General features: G+C 40.6%; 1 protein-coding gene across 1 annotated transcript in view; it reads right to left on the reverse strand.

Annotated features, from left to right (window-relative positions):
- Positions 1–17,888, reverse strand: part of LOC124622260 (centrosomal protein of 135 kDa) — a 362,362-nt gene that overhangs the window by 303,372 nt on the left and 41,102 nt on the right. Inside the window, exon 4 of the mRNA XM_047147922.1 lies at positions 12,107–12,345. Within this exon, the coding sequence (XP_047003878.1) occupies positions 12,107–12,345 (239 nt within the window). The remainder of the gene's footprint in view (positions 1–12,106; positions 12,346–17,888) is intronic.

The following is a 17,888-nucleotide window of genomic DNA, read 5'->3' on the forward strand; positions in this document are numbered from 1 at the left end:
AATCCAGACAGCTGGAGTACACAAATTTCATCCTGTGGTGTGCCGGGGCACAATGGGTAATGCCAGGAAGGGTATCCAGCCATCCTCTACCGCTAACAGTGCCAGATCCAATAATTAACCCAAGAAAATATAGGATAAAAGGCAGCAAAAAGAAGGACTGTTATCTACATTAGCAGATCAGTTTTTTTGATAATACACGGTACAAAATATTTACATTTGCTTTTTATTTATCTACATCTATATTATATTCAACAAACCCCCTTCACAAAAGAAAACCTTCAGAAAGGTATCAAGGTACACATTAATGAAAAGGTGTAGCTTGCAGGAAATCTGTAAGCTGCAAGGAGTATTAGTAAACTGATACGCCCATCTTGTACTTGGAAGGCCAGTAAATGAAAACAATACAACTAGCAAGAAAGCAACAACTCTGAAAAAAGCTGCTATGTTCCCAGTTATACTAATTTGCTGCTGTTTATGAACTACTGTTTGCTTAAAATTTACACGAGTAAACTCTTAATTGCAAAAGTGAACTAGTTACCTACATCCTATGAGACTAGAGAGCAAATTACAATGAACATCAATACTTATTTTACTAACAGCAGTATTCATTTCTGAACTATAAATAATCTCTTAATTTGCTAGAGTACATAACAAGATACTTTTTTTCTTTGTGCCTTTTTGAGTCTCTTGTCTTGTCGTCACTAAAAATCAGATTTACTTACACCTGTTTTCTTATTACTCACAAAATAAGGACAGTCAGTGTACTGGGAGGTGCTCACAAGAATACTTAGATTTAGAGAAAGCCTTTAAGAGATAAAGGGTTCTCTGCAGAATACAATATTCTTATTTCTCAGTTTACCACAATAAATTTGTTTTATTTAGCTGCTTCACCCCAGAAGATAAATTCATATCGCACAGAATGAAAGTATACACAATTACCTTACACTAACTCCACTATAAATACAAATTCATTTACTGCATGACCATTAAAATCTATTTCTTACAACTGTAGATTATTTTTATTCAAATTTCTGTAGATTAAGACATATACCACTTGCTGCAAAACAGCAGTAGACATATGGAGTTGTTATATAGGCAATATCTGAAATATTTTAGTTTGGGGACCTTGCTTATAATGTTTGTGTCATTTAGAAATTACTGAAGTTTTTGACAACTCTTTAATGTGGTTAATATATCAAGACCAAGAACAGGAATAGGAAGAAATTCAGTACCAAACTCACAGTGCACGAGATTCTCCATTCCCCCATGCTAAGTTTAGTATCAATCCTGTGATGGAATTTGTTAATCTGACTTCTGGTTTATCATTTCCAAAACACATTTGTTGAAAGACAATTCTTCTCCCTCTTACAGTCTAGGTCTTCTCCTCCAACACTGGGTTTTTTTATCATCCAGCTGGACCAGAAGACTATTTGTTAGTTTCTGAACCACTGGCTGGGAGTTGTGGCATACTCCTGTAATCCCACGCTACTAGGAGGCTGTTGTGTGGAAGGGAACTGTCCTGATCAGACAGTTCGGGCACTTCAACACATTGGAGCATCCGCAGGAATATCGTCCAAAAATCCCGGGGCCCCGGGTTGTCTTTGGACATTATCTAGAATAATCCTTAATCTATATCCTACTAATAAGGTGGAAGTGTGTCGAAGTAACAAAGAACAACTCTTTTTGTGCAGTACTGATGAGACCTATGCCGACTATGTAGCTTCTGACTGGTGCCTTACCATATAGCCACAAACCACACAACACAGTGCTGCAATTGCACTCTGTTAAAACACCTGCAACTCGACACAGTTTATCTTGCCTGCGACAGCCACTGCAGTATTGGGGGCACCATCAATTTCCTAGTGCTCCTCCACCAGGTGGCCTTTTTACCATGCCACCCCACAGCTCATCAGCCAGTGAGAGTTCTGGGTTCAACATCTACGTCTTACTTCAGATGTGCAGTGACTATATTACTCAGAATGCAGTGCACAGCATTAGAATCTAGGGTATTGCCCGTCCAGCCTAGACTGCCCATGCCAATGGTACTGTTTCTCAATCACGACAGACTGAGTGCTACCGGAGGAGGTTACACTTTAACATCCCGTCAACAACGAGGTCATTAGAAATGAAACACAAGCTTGGATTAGGGAAGGAAATTGGCCGTGCTCTTTCAAAGAAACCTCCCTCACATTTGCCTGTAGTCATTTTGGGGAAATCATGGAAAATGTAAATTAGGATGGCCAGACGCAGGTTCGAACAGTCATCCCCCAAATGTGAGTTGAGTGTGCTAGCAACTGCACCACCTTGCTTGGTTGATTTCTCCAGGTGTACCTGCAAGAACTGTATCATATTAATAACGATCTTTCAGCGGATCACGATAATCTTTATATTGGCTTCACTAGGAAGTTGTTTCCATTGCTCACATTATCATTTACCTCCTGAGTAGCAATAATGTCCTATCATTCTTCACTACCTGGGCAGCTTTCTCTTCTTGTGGGTGACCCACATACAACAGACACTACAGACTGCACGCAAAACACCACACAAAATTCTGCAGAAGACACAACTCATAGAAAGGCTGCCAGCAGGCTCCACCACACGTCATGTTAGCTACAGGACTTGTCTTATTCCTATGGGTGGCACTACAGATGCCATCAGAGTACACCAGCTTCAGTTCCCCTTGCTTTGTGCCAATGTACCTGTCTGCACATCATCTTAAGATACCACTCACCAAGTTCCACATTCAGATCTCTGAAGACTCTCAGTGAGATTACACTGCAGTGTTTGGTTACCCACCCAACCTCCATAACATCCTAGTCCATCCCTAAGCCACTCCCAATTCCAACCCTTTGCCACAAGGATCAAATCCCTGTGGAAGACTCAGGTGCAAAACCTGCCCAATCCATCCAGCCAGCAGTTCCTATTCCAGTCCTGTCAACAGTTTATCCTACCCCATCAGGGGCCGGGCCACCTGTGAAAGCAGCCACATGATTTACCAGCTCTGCTGCAGTCACTGCAAGGCTTTTTATATTGGTTTGACTACCAACAAACTGTCCACCAGGATGAACAGCCACAGCCAAACTGTGGCCAAGAGCTAAATAGACCACCCTATAACACAACATGCAACTTAACATAACACACTTTATTTCAATGGCTGCTTCACTACCTGAGCCACTGGATCCTTCCCTCCACTATTCTGAAGTGCGCAGATGAAAGTTATCCTTACATTCTCCACTCCCATAATTATCCTGGCCTCAACCTACAGTAACATATTGTCCCCACACCCTCCATCCAACAGTTTCCACCCCCTATGTCCAATCATCCCAACAGCAAGGGGTCATGATGCTTAAGCAGAAACAAGACTTTTGAATTTTTTTGCTGATAGTGAGGAGAGATGTTGCCACTGCACTGGCTGTATTTTCAACCAAGCTCTGCTTCCATCTTTTTTCCTTTCTCTCTGAGTTATGCTACTTTGTCCTTCTTTCTATTCATTAATGGTGAGTCATCATATTCCTCCTCTATGTTTTCTACCTCTTTTTTCATGCCCAAAGCTGCTAGCATTCATAATTAAAACCTAACTTCCTGTAATTTCTACACTCGTTCTCATAAATTAAGTATAATGCTGATACATGGTGAAACAATTCTCTGGTGGGTGGTTTGCAGGTTTAAATCACCTCAGGGTATGTCCACATGGAGCATTTGACCGGTTGTCGCACGGTGGCACTGGCAGCTGTCCACATATGCAGAGGTGTGTGTGTTGGTGCATGTCAAGAGTACGCTGCAGCGAGTAAGTATGTAGACATTTCCAGACGTGCTAATGGTGACTGTGTGTTTAAAATGGTTCAAAGAACACATATTGATGACATTGTGGGGATAGAATGCTAGGGCGGCTGGAGGCTGGTCAAACACAGCAGGTTGTAGCACGGGCCCTCCGTGTGCCACAAAGTGCGATCTCAAAATTATGGCAACGATTCCAGCAGACATGAAACATGTCCAGGCACTACAGTACAGGATGTCCACAGTGTACAACACCACAAAAGACCGATATTTCACCACTAGTGCCCACAGATAGTTACAGAGTACTGCAGGTAGCCTTGCTCACGACCTTACCACACCCACTGAACAGTTGTCTCCAGACACACAGTCTACAGACATGCTTTCTTCGCCCGGAGACCTGCAAGGTGCATTCCACTGATCCCTGGTCACAGGAGAGCCCGTAAAGCCTGGTGTCAAGAACACAGCACATGGTCATTGGAACAGTGGTCCCAGGTTATGTTCACAGACGAGTTCAGGTATAGTCTGAACAGTGATTCCCACCGAGTTCTCATCTGGCGTGAAACAGGAACCACATACCAACCCCTTAATGTCTAATGCCCTTGAAAGGGACCTGTATGGAGGTCATGGTTTGATAGTGTTGGGTGGGATTATGATTGGTGCACGTACGCCCCTGCATGTCTTTGACAGAGGAACTGTAACTGGTCAGGTGTATTGGGCTGTCATTTTTCATCAGTATGTCCGCCTTTTCAGGGGTGCAGTGGGCTCCACCATCCTCCTGATGGATGATAATGCATAGCCCCACCGAGCTGCCATCATGGAGGAGTACCTTGAAACAGAAGATATCAGGCAAATGGAGTGGCCTGCCTGTTCTCCATATCTAAACAACACTGAGCACGCCTGCTCTCGGTCGACATATCGCTGCACGTCTTCAAACCCCTAATAATAATAATAATAATAATAATAATAATAATAATAATAATAATAAAGATTTTATTGTCTTTAGGCCATTACAGCAATTGACAACGTCAAATGAAGTTACAATTTATAATACAGTGTGATAAGGTATTGACTACTGAAATATTTTAGCTTATATTACAATAAATGTACAGTGGGTCATCTGTTGGATTACTGCATTTTACAGTTGAAGAATTCATTGTTATAGAATGGGTGGGCAATAAACCATTCATGCAGTCTTTCTTTGAATGTATGTTCAGGAAGATCCTGTATAGCATGTGGCAGCTTATTAAATAGTTTGTGCCCTGTGACTTCATAGCTGTTTATTGATTTTGATAGTCTGTAGTAAGGCGTGTATATGTGTTTGATGCTTCTTGTGTTGTAACAATGTACATTTTCCCTACGTTTCACATCTTGTAGGTTCTTCTTCGTAAAGATTAAGACATTGTATATATAGAGGTTTATTACTGTCATAATTTTTTGTTTAGTAAATAAGGGTATGCAGTGAGCCTTATGTGAAGAAGTTGTAATTATCCTAATGGCTTTCTTCTGCAATAAGAGGATGTCATGTATATGACTACAGTTACCCCACACGATAATGCCATAGGATATTATACTTTGGAAAAATGCAAAATAAGATGATCTGATGTATGTTTCAGGTACACAATTTCTGAGTTGTCTTAATAAATAAATTACTCTAGATAGCTAACTACTAATATAGTTTGCATGTTGGCCCCAGGATAACTTTTCGTCTAAATAAACTCCCAGGAATTTAACAGAACTAGGGTCATCAAATAGTGGCTTGTCTCTAAGAGTGAAGATTATCTGCTGAGTTTTATTTTCATTTAGCAGGAAACCATTTGCTCTGAACCAATATGCTGCATGAGTGAGGGTATTTTCAGCACAGGTTTTAAGATCATTAAGATTGTTACTGCTATGAAGAAAAGTCGTATCATCTGCATACAATACAGTGGTGGATCTAATAAAAGAGGGGAGGTCATTGATCATTATCAGAAACAGGAAGGGCCTCAGTACAGATCCCTGAGGCACACCTACTTTAACTATGTTTGACATTTCCTTACCAACACAAACTACCTGTTTACGGTTGTTGAGATAAGCTTTTAATAGTCTGAGACTGTTTCCTTTGATGCCGTAGAATTCTAGTTTCTCTAGTAGTGGCGTGTGATCAACACAGTCGAAGGCCTTGCTTAGGTCACAGAATGAGACCTGAGCAAAGCCTTTGTTCTCAAAAACTTTGAGGATGTAACTGACTACCGTGTTGATTGCATCAATGGTCGACAGATTCTTCCTAAACCCGTATTGTGTAGCATTAATTATTCCTAGATTCTTAAAGTGAGATGATAATTGTTGGTACATGATGCATTCTATTACCTTGGAGAATGCGGGTACTATTGAAATAGGCCTGTAACTAGATGGAGAGTCTTTATCTCCCTTTTTGTATACTGGGACGATCCTAGATAGTTTTAACTCATCAGGAAAATATCCCTCAAGTAAGCACTTGTTTATGCAATGGGTTAAAGGGTACAGAATGCAATCACACACTTTTTTTAGCAGGTTGCATGATATGCCATATATATCTAAGCTATCAGATGATTTCAGTTGTTTTATGACCCATTGTACATATCTAGGCGATACTTCGGAGGTGGTTAGCATGCTTGTATTTAGTGGCTGTCTACCCCAAATTCGGGAGAGTAACTCTGATGGACTAATGTCTGGTTTGATAATTGCGTCTCCTATTTCATTCACTGAATTAATAAAAAACTCATTGAGTGTTTGTGGTGGGATATTAATTTTGTCTTTTTTAGTATCTCTGGCAGCACTGTTAATTACTTTCCAAGCAGTTTTGCATTTATTGGTGGAATTATGTATGCTGTTGGCATTGTAGGTTTTTTTGGCTTGCAGGATGGCTTTTTTGTATTCATTCCTGCATTCCACATAGGCTGATTTGGCATAGTCAGACTTCATACTATTGTATATGTTGTACAGTAACAAAACTTGTTTCTTTAGATCTGTCAGCTGTTTAGTGTACCATATATTTTGTCTGTTTTGAGATCTGGATTTGTGGCTGCTGTCCATTATTTTGATTTTCTTTATGGGAATACTATGGTTAAATAGGGTCAAGAATGCATTAAAAAATCTATCAAATATTATTTTGGCTGGCAGGTCATTACTTGATGTGTAATGTCCATCGACACTACAATGGCCAAAACAGTCTCTGTCAGCAAGGGAATTACGAAATGTGTTAACTTTATCCTCAGTTACAGGTCTGGTAATCACAACTGTTGGGACAGGTCTGTTTGCATTGCTCCTATTGAGGGGAATTTTATTTGCATAATTTAGAGATACGGAATCATGATCAGAGAATGGGAACACTACAACTTCGCATGTGTTTTCAGTGGTCTTGAAGTTTACAAAGATGTTATCTAAACATGCTTTGTTTCTTGTGGGCCTGTTATTAACATGATGTAAATTGTATTGTCTTAGTAAGTTTTCCAGATCTGCAACACTACCCTTACATTTAGTAACATCAAAATCAGCATTCAAATCACCTCCTATTGCAATATCATAGTGTAGCCATTTAATATTACTTAATTCACTCAATAGCATGTCCATTTTTTTCTAAAAATATGTTAATGCTTCCCTTTGGTGATCTGTACATGGATACTACTATTACCTTATGACTATTAATGATTATACCCGTAACTTCTAAGTGCTATTCATCACACAAGGAATTTAGGTCTAGTTTGGTTATTGTACAATTGAGTGACTGTTGGAATAAATTGCCACACCACCTCTAATGTGCTCTTTCCTACAGTAGCTTTTTATTATACTAAAATTGTCAAATTTGGCAACTGCAAGTTCATTCTCATTAGCCCAGTGTTCACTCGGACAAAAAATATCAAACCGGTTATCAATACCAAACTCATTTATGATAAGTTCTTTATCTTTCAGTCCTTGAACGTTAAGGTAACACATTTTAAGATCCATGCTCTTATTGCTTACACACTGAACACTATGGTGATTGGTTTTCAAACCTTTTTCAGGGCTTATCTTTTGGATTTCTGCCTCTTGTTGCCTTTTACTAAAAAATTGTTCACTTGGAGTGGTAGCACATCTACTGTTGTAGGCCTACTCTTCCCTCCTTGTGGTGATATTGTAGATGAGGCTGCTGCTACTACAGGAATTGATGGAACTGCTGTTATGGTGTGTGGAGGCACTGTTGTGGCATCTGGTGACTGAGGAGATAAGGTGGTTGCTTCTTCTTCTTCTGCTGTTGAATCTTGCTGATGAAGTGTGATAGGTACTGCTGCTGCTGCTGCTGTACGCATTGTTATGGCAACTGGTGACAGTGGAGATTTGGATGTTGCTTCATCTTCTGCTGCTGTTGAATCCTGTAGATGAAGTGTGGTAGGTACTGCTGCTGCAGCGTTTGTTATGTGTGTAGGTACAATGGCTGCTTCCACCTCTACTGCTGCAATAGAAGTAACCATTTCTTCAGGCTCTGCTTGCGTCAAGCAAGGAACTGGAAGAGCAGCAATTACTTCTTGGTTGTCAGATGCTTTCAGTATCATGCTGATGTTTTGGCACGGAATCCTCTTGCCTCTGTTATTAAGGTGCATGCCATGTCTCGTGTAACAGTCTCTTTGCAAGGAGTCCACACTTATAAAATATGCATTTTGGTAGGCCCTGCAAATATTTGAATATTGCCTGTTTGCTGTTATGATTTCCACGTTCACACATGACCATTCCGAAAGGTCATGCCTATGTGGAATTCCGACTACAAAAACTCATTTCTCTTCTGTTGAATTTAGTATTGCCTTAAGGTTTCATGTTGCACTGTGGAGGTTCGTTTTTATATACATTATTGGCTCCAGCTATGACGATAATATGACGATCATTTTCAGTTTCTATGTTTCTAATGAGTTCTTGGATGGGTGCACCTGGTTTGACAATACTAGTTGCTTGTATACAATGACTGTAACGTAGTATTTTTGCGATCTCACATCCATGGCTATCAGAGAATATTTGCACTTTGAGTATGTCTTCACGTTTATTGCGGAAGTTTCTACTCATGTGCTTGTCACTATATAGATTCGGCGTGTTGTTGTCGTCACAGTTTTCCGTGGATTCCACATTGATATCTGGATCTAGTGCATGAAAACGGTTTTTTGTTACCACAGGAATTCTACAGTCACTGGGTTTCATACAACCAACTCTTTTTGGCCTAGTGAACATATGTTGCCTTGTTGTTTCTTCCTTTAGGCCTATATCCACTTCAGAGCACTTGTTTATTGCCGCGGATCGTTCGATTCGTTGTATTTATCACCTTTTCGCTTCTTTCTTCCATGATCATGCTAGTCCTGTGCTCCCAGTTCCGTGTTTTACTTGCTTCGGCGATCGGGATATTACGCACCTTTTTCAGTTCAGCATTTTCATTTTCTAAATGCGCAATGTCCCGCCTTAGTACATCTACAATTAATTGCAGGCTTGATACACATTCATTTAGCTTCACTATTTCAATGTTATAATTTACGTATGTTCCATTTTTCACCACACAACTATAACTTTTGTTCACTTTCTCACTATAAACAACTGTACCGGACGCCGTGTTGCCAGTCACTTCAGGAGCTCCGACAGGCACTGGTGCAAGAATGGGAGGCTATACCCCAGCAGATGCTCAACCACCTGATCCAGAGTATGCCAACCCACTGTGTGGCCTGTGTATGTGTGCATGGTGATCACATCCCATATTTTGTTGGGGTACATGCGCAGGAAACAGTGGCATTTTGTAGCACATGTGTTTCAGGATGGTTTTCTCAACTTTTCACCAATACTGTGGACTTACAGATCTGTGTCGTGTGTGTTCCCTACGTGCATATGCTATTAGCGCCAGTTTTGTGTAGTGCCACGTTGTGTGGCACCACATTCTGCAATTATCCTTAATTTATGCACATGAGTGTATTTATCATTATATTTATGAATGAATATAAACTGTGTAGGAGTTTTTTTATCTGCAATATCTTAATTTTAATTTCTAAATTTTGTATAATGTGCTTATCATAATATATCAAACCATGGAAACTCCAGGTAGGAGTACTAGGAATGTAAGGAAAAACATATTACCACTTACTGTAAAGAAGACACATTAAATTGCAGACAGGCACAATTAAAAGACACTGTCCCAACATCTCATGCACACACGACCACAATCTCCAGCATCTCTGACCAGAACACATTCTAGCCGGAGCTGCCAGAATTGGTGGTCATGCGTGCATGAGGCGCGCTCACTTCTATATATGAATGGCGTGTGTTTCTATTTTGCTGATGACGGCTGTGGCCAAAATCTTTGTGTGTCTTAACTGTGCCTACCTGCAACTTCACATGTCATCTTTACAATAAGTAGCAATCTATCTTTACCTACATAATTATTATAACATACATAACATACCAATGGAAAATCCAGGATAGAATAATGACAATATTATGAAAAGGATATTCAGCTACTCACCATATAGCAGAGATGCTGAGTCGCAGATAGGCACCACAAAAAAAAACTGTCAAACAATAAGCTTTCAGCCAAAAGGCCTTCTTCCAAATTAGACAATATGCACGCGCACATGCACGCACGACCACTGTCTCTGGCTTGGCAGGCAGAATGCCCGGTTAGATTTAAGAGGGGGCCCAATGGACTTAATCTTGTCATTTTAAATAATTCAGTAAATAAGTAATTAGGTGGCTGGGCACATTTCATCACCAGTCACAACAGAATCAAGGAATTGCTCACTGTCCAGTTAAAAGCACTCAGGAATTCAGTGAAAATGTAATTCTCTTGACTGTATTGATCTGCGAGTTCTTTTAGTATCAACCTGACACACAAGTTTCGAAAACCAAGTGTTGCAGTAAAGATTTCATGCGGAAGGGATATAGAGAGTTCTAGAAACACTGCATTCATCTTATCCAAAGTCAATCAACCACTGCCAAGATTTATTTCTTCAAACTTTTTCATCATCTCAGCAGCCACGATTGAGGGATGCCCCATCCCTTGTTAACTACAAATATTCATCAGTCAGCTTTGAACTCACAACACCCCTTTTATACATGGTACGATGCATCACAGCATCCCACAAACAGTTTTGATTACATTAAAACAATCAGAAATGGTGTATTTCCCTTTGCAAGAACAAAACAGATTATGCTCCTTACCTTGCAACTGGCACGATTCAGACTAGAGATACTCATTTCAATGGCACTTCAGCAGTTTCCAGCCTACAGAGACAAACTACTGCATGCTATTGCCAAAATCTTGTTCTTGAATATAGTGCTGTTAACTATGTCAAAAAAATCCCTTTGTTCATCAGAGGCTCAGTACTCTTAATTTCTGGATCTGCCTTGTAGCTGTAGTACTTGAGCTTACATGAGATTTCAATGAAGTATAAGAATCTCCGACAGTTGTCTGTCACACTAATGCAAAGCACACTGATATTATTGTTAGTCATGTGGAAACCACATTTCTCCCTGTTAAAACTTCACATCACTTCTGGCAAACCAAACCAACTGGTGAGTGCAGTGTGAGCACTTCTTAATCTTTCATACTAGCACCACTGTCTCTTAAGATTTGTATTTTGAGCTGCTCTCTCCATAACACCTTAAGCACCTTAACTCCTAGCCATGTCCTCTTCCTACTCCCTCCACCCCCGTTTCCCTCTTCCAAACCTCCCATGTGCATACCACAATACCTTAAATTGCATTTACGAAATTCGAGCAGTTGTTCTGTATGCTTCCAGTTTAGTAAATATTAGAACTGTTTTTGCACTTTGCGGTATTTACTGATTGCCCAACTGCTGCCACAAACCTTTTTTAACATCATCCAATTGCACTTTATTGGCATGTGCACAACACTTCTTAACACACCCATTAATACATTGTGATTAAGCAGACAATTATACCTGGAGTGTTTCCTTTACTGGCCCATGATTATTATTTTCAATATAAATTCAAAATGTAAAATGGTCACTATGAATGGTATAAAATAAGTACAACAATTCTATTCCAATTCTGAATGTAACTGATTATTCATAAAAATTTACAAAGATTGGAAGCATCACTATCAATACTTTGATAATCATACAAAAATTTATCTTTATACCTAAGTGAACAAATTTCTCAAAGCAGGCTTTTTGCTACCTTACAATGCAGACACGTGGTGTCTTGTCAATGAGGGATTATGGGACAAAGATTTCAGTCAGTCATCTACCAAAGAAGGAAAACAGAAACTGTGATACCTAAGTATTTGTCAGATTTTGTGGTGCTCCTAGAGGTACAATATTAAACCACGTAAAATAACTCAAATTACCTGTTCCTTGAGCATACCAATAGTCTCTGATTTTCGGCGGCTATCATTTCTCAAGTCCTTTACCTCCTCAGAGAGACTAACTATTTGATTAAGAGCCATCCTGTGTGTATCAATAACCTTGGGATCTTTTGCCTGGGAAACTGCAGCACTAAACTGCTCTCTCCAAGTTTTCCTGGGCTTCAAAGGTGCATCAATTTCTAGTATTTGGCGATGAGAAAGTGGTAGTTTTCTCTTACCACCTGCAAGAGAAGAGAAAATATTTATGCAAATTTTCAAAGAGAGAGAGAGAGAGAGAGAGAGAGAGAGAGAGAGAGAGTGGGGGGAGGGGGGGCACATGCACCTGTACAGGTCTTGCTTCCCACATAGCACTAAATAGGATAACCATAACCATAACCATATCACAAATCCAGAAACATGTTACAGTGGTTTGAGGAGAGTGATAATGAACTCACATTTATGTTTTTAGCACCAGATTCACCTGAACTGAATCTGACTGAACACATTTGGTATGCTATCAAGCACCAGCTTTGCACAACTTTGCTGGTAGTTTATGGGAATTGAGTGACCTGTGATTAGACAGCTGCTGCTGCTTACCTCTGAAAAGCTACCACAGACCTGTTGAATCCATGGCACACAGAATCACTGCTGTATTGTTTATTTTATTTACTTTCTTTTTTTGCACTGAGTCATCAATATGATGACTTTTGCAAATCTCTCAGATATGGATCTTAATTTTACAAGTAGTAATGGAAACAATCAATAATACGAGGGTGGTTTGAAAAGTTCTCGGAATCACCACGAGGGGTCAGCGCTAGTGCAATGAGCTGTTCACGTGACGTTCATTGGACTGTTGCCTGCAAACACATGCCATGTCAGTGCTCTTGAAAGAAAGCTGTGGTGGCTATGTGGCTCTGTTGTTGTTTCCGTGTAGTGATTTGCAAAGATGGGGGAGGGGGGAGGAAAAAAAAGAAGAGGGGGGGGGGGGGGGGAGGGGGCCGAGATTCGAGCAATGATTAAGTACTTTGTAAAGAAAGGTATGAAAGAAAAGGACATTCATGCCAATTTCCAAAATACACTGGGGGACTCTGCCCCTTCATATTCAACTACTTCCAAGTGGACAAATAAATTTAAATTTGGTCAGGAGAGCTTAGATGATGATCCACGCAGTGGTCGGCCAAATTGTGTCACTGCTACAGAAATCATTGCAAAAGTGCACAAAATGGTCACGTAGGATCGCCAACTGAAAGTGCGTGAAATTGCTCATGCTTGCCAGATGTCATCTGGAAAGGTGTATCACATTTTAACTGAAGAATCAGAAATGAAAAAAAATATCTGTAAGATGGGAGCTGCGACTCTTGACGTTGGATCAATGGGTGCCCGCACACATGTGCCGCTGCCATGGCAAAATTACGCAAACTACGGTATGAGTTGTTGCCACACCCGCCTTATTCACCTGATATGGCCCCGTCAGACTTCCATCTCTTCCCAAAACTGAAATTTTTTTCTTGGTGGACGAAGATTCACTTCAAAAGAAGAACTGGTAGCCAGAGTTGACAACTTTTGCAGGCCTGGAGGAAACTCATTTTCGAGGTGGGATCAAGGCACTGGAACATCGTTGGACTGCATTAATCTACAAGGAAACTACATTGCAAGATAAAAAAGTACTTTTTTTCTATTCCATTCCAAGAACATTTCAAACCACCCTCGTACTTATCAAAACTGACTACAATCTTTACATGCATTAGTATGAGGACCATTAGTTCATCTCATACTACAAATCCAAATTTTTATTATTAAAAAAAAAAAAAAAAAAAAAAAACACTTGAAACAGCAAATTTCTAGCTTGCATATACTTCATGTTACAATACATCAACGGGTTCTTACTATTTTTCACTTCCACATTCACAGTGAATACAGGCATTTTTTCAATTAAAATATTTTTTGCTTTGATTTTAATAGGCTGTGGATACAAGTTTACAGGAATTTTGGCCACTTATTACACCTAAGGCCAGCAAAATTTTGCAAAACCAATAATGTGAAAAATAACATGAAATTGGTAGTTTTAGCAAAATAATAAAAAATGGGTGATCTTTTATGAAATGTCATAAAATATGGTATTTTCCCATATCAAAATATTATAAATCTGAGGATGGCAATTTACTAATATTCACAGTTGACACTTATTAAATGTTGAAACAGGATTTTTCATTACCATTCTCCAGGCTGAGGTTCACGTATAATCTTAAAAGCATTGTTCACTCCCTCATAACGAACTATGATATGACATCAAATGAAAACGCTCTACTTCTGTCAAACCCCATTCCAGCAACAGTTTCAAACACCGACGATACATTTCCTAAGTTTGGACAACAAATCATACAAAAAATGACACATTTTATGGACAACTTTAATGTGGTGCATCAGTTAAACTGGATATTTTCATAGCGTAGTAGCACAAATAAGAAAACTGCCAAATACAGCACTAGCTTTGCAAGAATGTACGTCAACAGTGTGTCAGCTCAGTTTGCATCTAACAGCCAATTGCAGTGCAGAGTATGTTATGTGATGTCATGCAAACATCACAGTCGTCACATACGACAGATCTGCATCTACATTCATACTCTGAAAAACAACTGCGAAGTGCCTGCCAGAGGATCCAGAGGATACTTCCTGTAGTACCAGTTATTCGGGCTTGTTACACTTCCAGTCGTGTGGTTGGTTGGTTGGATGTTACAGGACTGAACAGCGTGGGCTATAACCTTCAGTCAAGAAGCAGTTGTTCTTGAGTCAGTGACGTCTGCCAGAAAGTTGACCGGTTTCTGGAAGTTTATGGGAGTGCTAAAAACGAGCCATTGAAAGTAATACTGTTGCAAATACTGAGAATTTAAGGAGAAGTAAAAATGTGTGTGTCAGGCCAGTAAACCAGCGATAAAAGACAAGGGGTCTCCTCGGCTCATCTGTGGTGAGAGGCTCCCTGACCAACCCAATAATGGGTGAAGGCAGTCAAACAGTAAAGAACGCATTCTAGCCAAACCATTCACAATAGAGGGAAGGCTAAACATGTAATAGACATCAGCTGGACTGACAACAATAAAACAAGGTGAGAGAAATAATTAGACCAGCAGGTGTGGGGACCAGGCAAGTGTCCCCTGAGGCTCTGTACAAGACTGGGACCGTCCCCCCCTTAGCTGTTCCACCTCCGATCCATTATAACCTAAGTGTTAAAGAGTGAGAAAGTACCCACTATTTATCAGTGTTCTACCCTTAAAACAGAACATAAAATTTAGCAAAAAATTGGCTAAACACATCTAAAGGCATAACGAAGTAAAAGAGGGGTGACCAGGCCAACTGGCAAAGGAGGCAATGCTGAGAACACTTCAGACACATTATGTGGCAGGAGACACCTCCACCCCACCCTGTCCCAAAAGTAATTAGACACATTACATTTGAGAATAAAGCCACTTTCATGAGGAAAACAGAGAACCATTATACCACCTGTGAGTTGTCTGTCAATACTGGGGAGTCAAGAAATCCTGAAAACCATGCTTAGCAATGGAGAGCTAGGAAAAGGGGGCATTCGACCATGATATGAACTGCTTACTGTCTCTTAGGATCCGCAACCTCAATGTGGATGTGGATCATTACATACAATAAAACTATGAGTTAATATAGTATGACCAATGACCAATGCAGAAATGACACAGGACAGTGGATTATTTCCAGGAGAAATAGGAGGAGGAGTGCCTTGCAGATTTGATAGTCCCACCAGATGCATTCTATCTTTGAGAGGTGGTCTTATCTGCACCTGCAAATCTGTACCTGGAATTATCAACATGAATGTTGGATGATTATGTGTTTCTCTAGCCAAATGGTCAGTCTGTTCATTCTCTGGGATACCCACATGACGTGAACCAGAGAAAGACAACTAAGCAGACAGATCAGAGAAGAGGTCCAAAATAACAGACCTCACAGGGTGACACGAGTAACACCAATCAATTGCCTGAAGATTCTCCTCGAGTCACTACAAACTGAAGTGTAATTGATGGAGTTCTGTTTAATATGAAATAGGGCTTTGTTAATGCCAACCAGCTTTGCTGTAAAAACACTACACATTTCTGGCAGTTGTTTCTGACCTGTGGGAGATGTAAAAGCATATTCCTTTCTATCTGTATTTTTAGAGTAATCAGTACAGAATTTGATAAGGAAATTGTCAGCTGGTGATTGCAGAAATAAGTAAAAGTTGGTTCTACGATGATGGACTGTGTCAAACCATTTCAAAGCTGAAGGTGCCATTGAGCCAAAAAACCTCACAACCATAGCCCACTTGGGACGAGAACAGGGCCCAGAAAATATGGAGGAGAGCGGCATGATCTGCACGCCAAGAGGTGTATGCAAGGAAGCAGAAAACATTAAGCCTTCTGCATGCAGCTAGCTTTTAGTTGATGAAAATGAGTCAGCTATGTCAGCTTTTTAACAAAAAAGAGCTTGAAAAATCAGGACTGTGCAACCACATCCAAGCACTGGACACCGAAGTAGAGTTCTCGGTTAGGATGGACCACGGTTTAACAACAGGAATGCATGACTCGCATTTCCATGTGAGATAACTGGAACCCATGGGAAAAGGTCCAAGCAGAATCCTTCTGGATGGGAGCTCGCATTCAACCAAGGTTAAGGACTAGGAGCTACACTAAATGCAAAGTCATTGACAAAGAGCACAGAGGTGACCAGTGGTCCAAAAGAGGTCACTTGACCATTGCCAGGCCCTGTGACAAGAACCCAGCATAATTGGTAGGTTACCATCCTCTCGAGCAGTTGGCGGAGCACATTACTGATGCTAAGTTGTCGGTAGCTGTGGATGGATGTTGAGTTTTTGTCCATAGTAAGGATTGGAACAAATATACTGTATCACCATTTGGATGAAGATCATGAGTAGATAGGGTGACATTCAGATGTTGAATCTCGTTTATGTGTTCAAAAGATTGCTTGGTAAGAAGATGACACTGATGCTATCGCAAAGTGGGTTGCAAGATACTCAGCACGAACCAAAGCATTGGTACAAATACACCTCTGAAGGAAGAGACCCAGAACAGTGGTAAATTTTTGGCAGCCCAGAAGAGTACAGAGCTTGCCCCCCCCCCCCCCCCCCCCCCCCCCCCCCCCCCCCCCAATCTGGAATGAACAGGCATCTTTTCTCAAGGAAAATGTAGCACAGCATTCCTTGTTACTGTATTTAATTAGATAGTGAGCCTTAGTGTAAAGATGCTTAAAAGTGAGGAGGGTGGTCTTCAAAGGCTGTCGCTTGAGATGTTGCAGGGGCCTTCAATTACCTTGAACAGCTGTTGCAATTTAACTGATTCACAATGGCACCAGGTAGCAGTAAAGATGGCCTGTAGACTGGGGGGCTATCGATTCCAGAGGTGTAGATGACTGCATTGGAGACATCTTCTACAATAACATTGATTCAGTCTGACACAGAGGGACTAAGGAGACAGCAGAAGTATACTACTGCCAGTCAGCTCTTCAGAGACCATTGTGGTAACTGGTAACTGGACTGTCAGGCAGTGATAAGAAAGGGACAGGATCGCCTAAAAGTGATCCCTGTCACAAAGATCAATGTGTGGTGGCCACTGTAGCAAAGCCACAAGACTGGGGGGGGGGGGGGGGGGGGGGGGGGGGAAGAGATCGTAAGGCCAGTAACTGAAAAGGTGCCATAGGCTGAACTGAAGTGGGTCAGAGTACCACCACTTAAGAGACATAAGTCAAGATTGGAAAGAAGCTGATC

Source organism: Schistocerca americana, chromosome 7 (assembly GCF_021461395.2).
Source record: "Schistocerca americana isolate TAMUIC-IGC-003095 chromosome 7, iqSchAmer2.1, whole genome shotgun sequence".
NCBI lineage: Eukaryota > Metazoa > Arthropoda > Insecta > Orthoptera > Acrididae > Schistocerca > Schistocerca americana.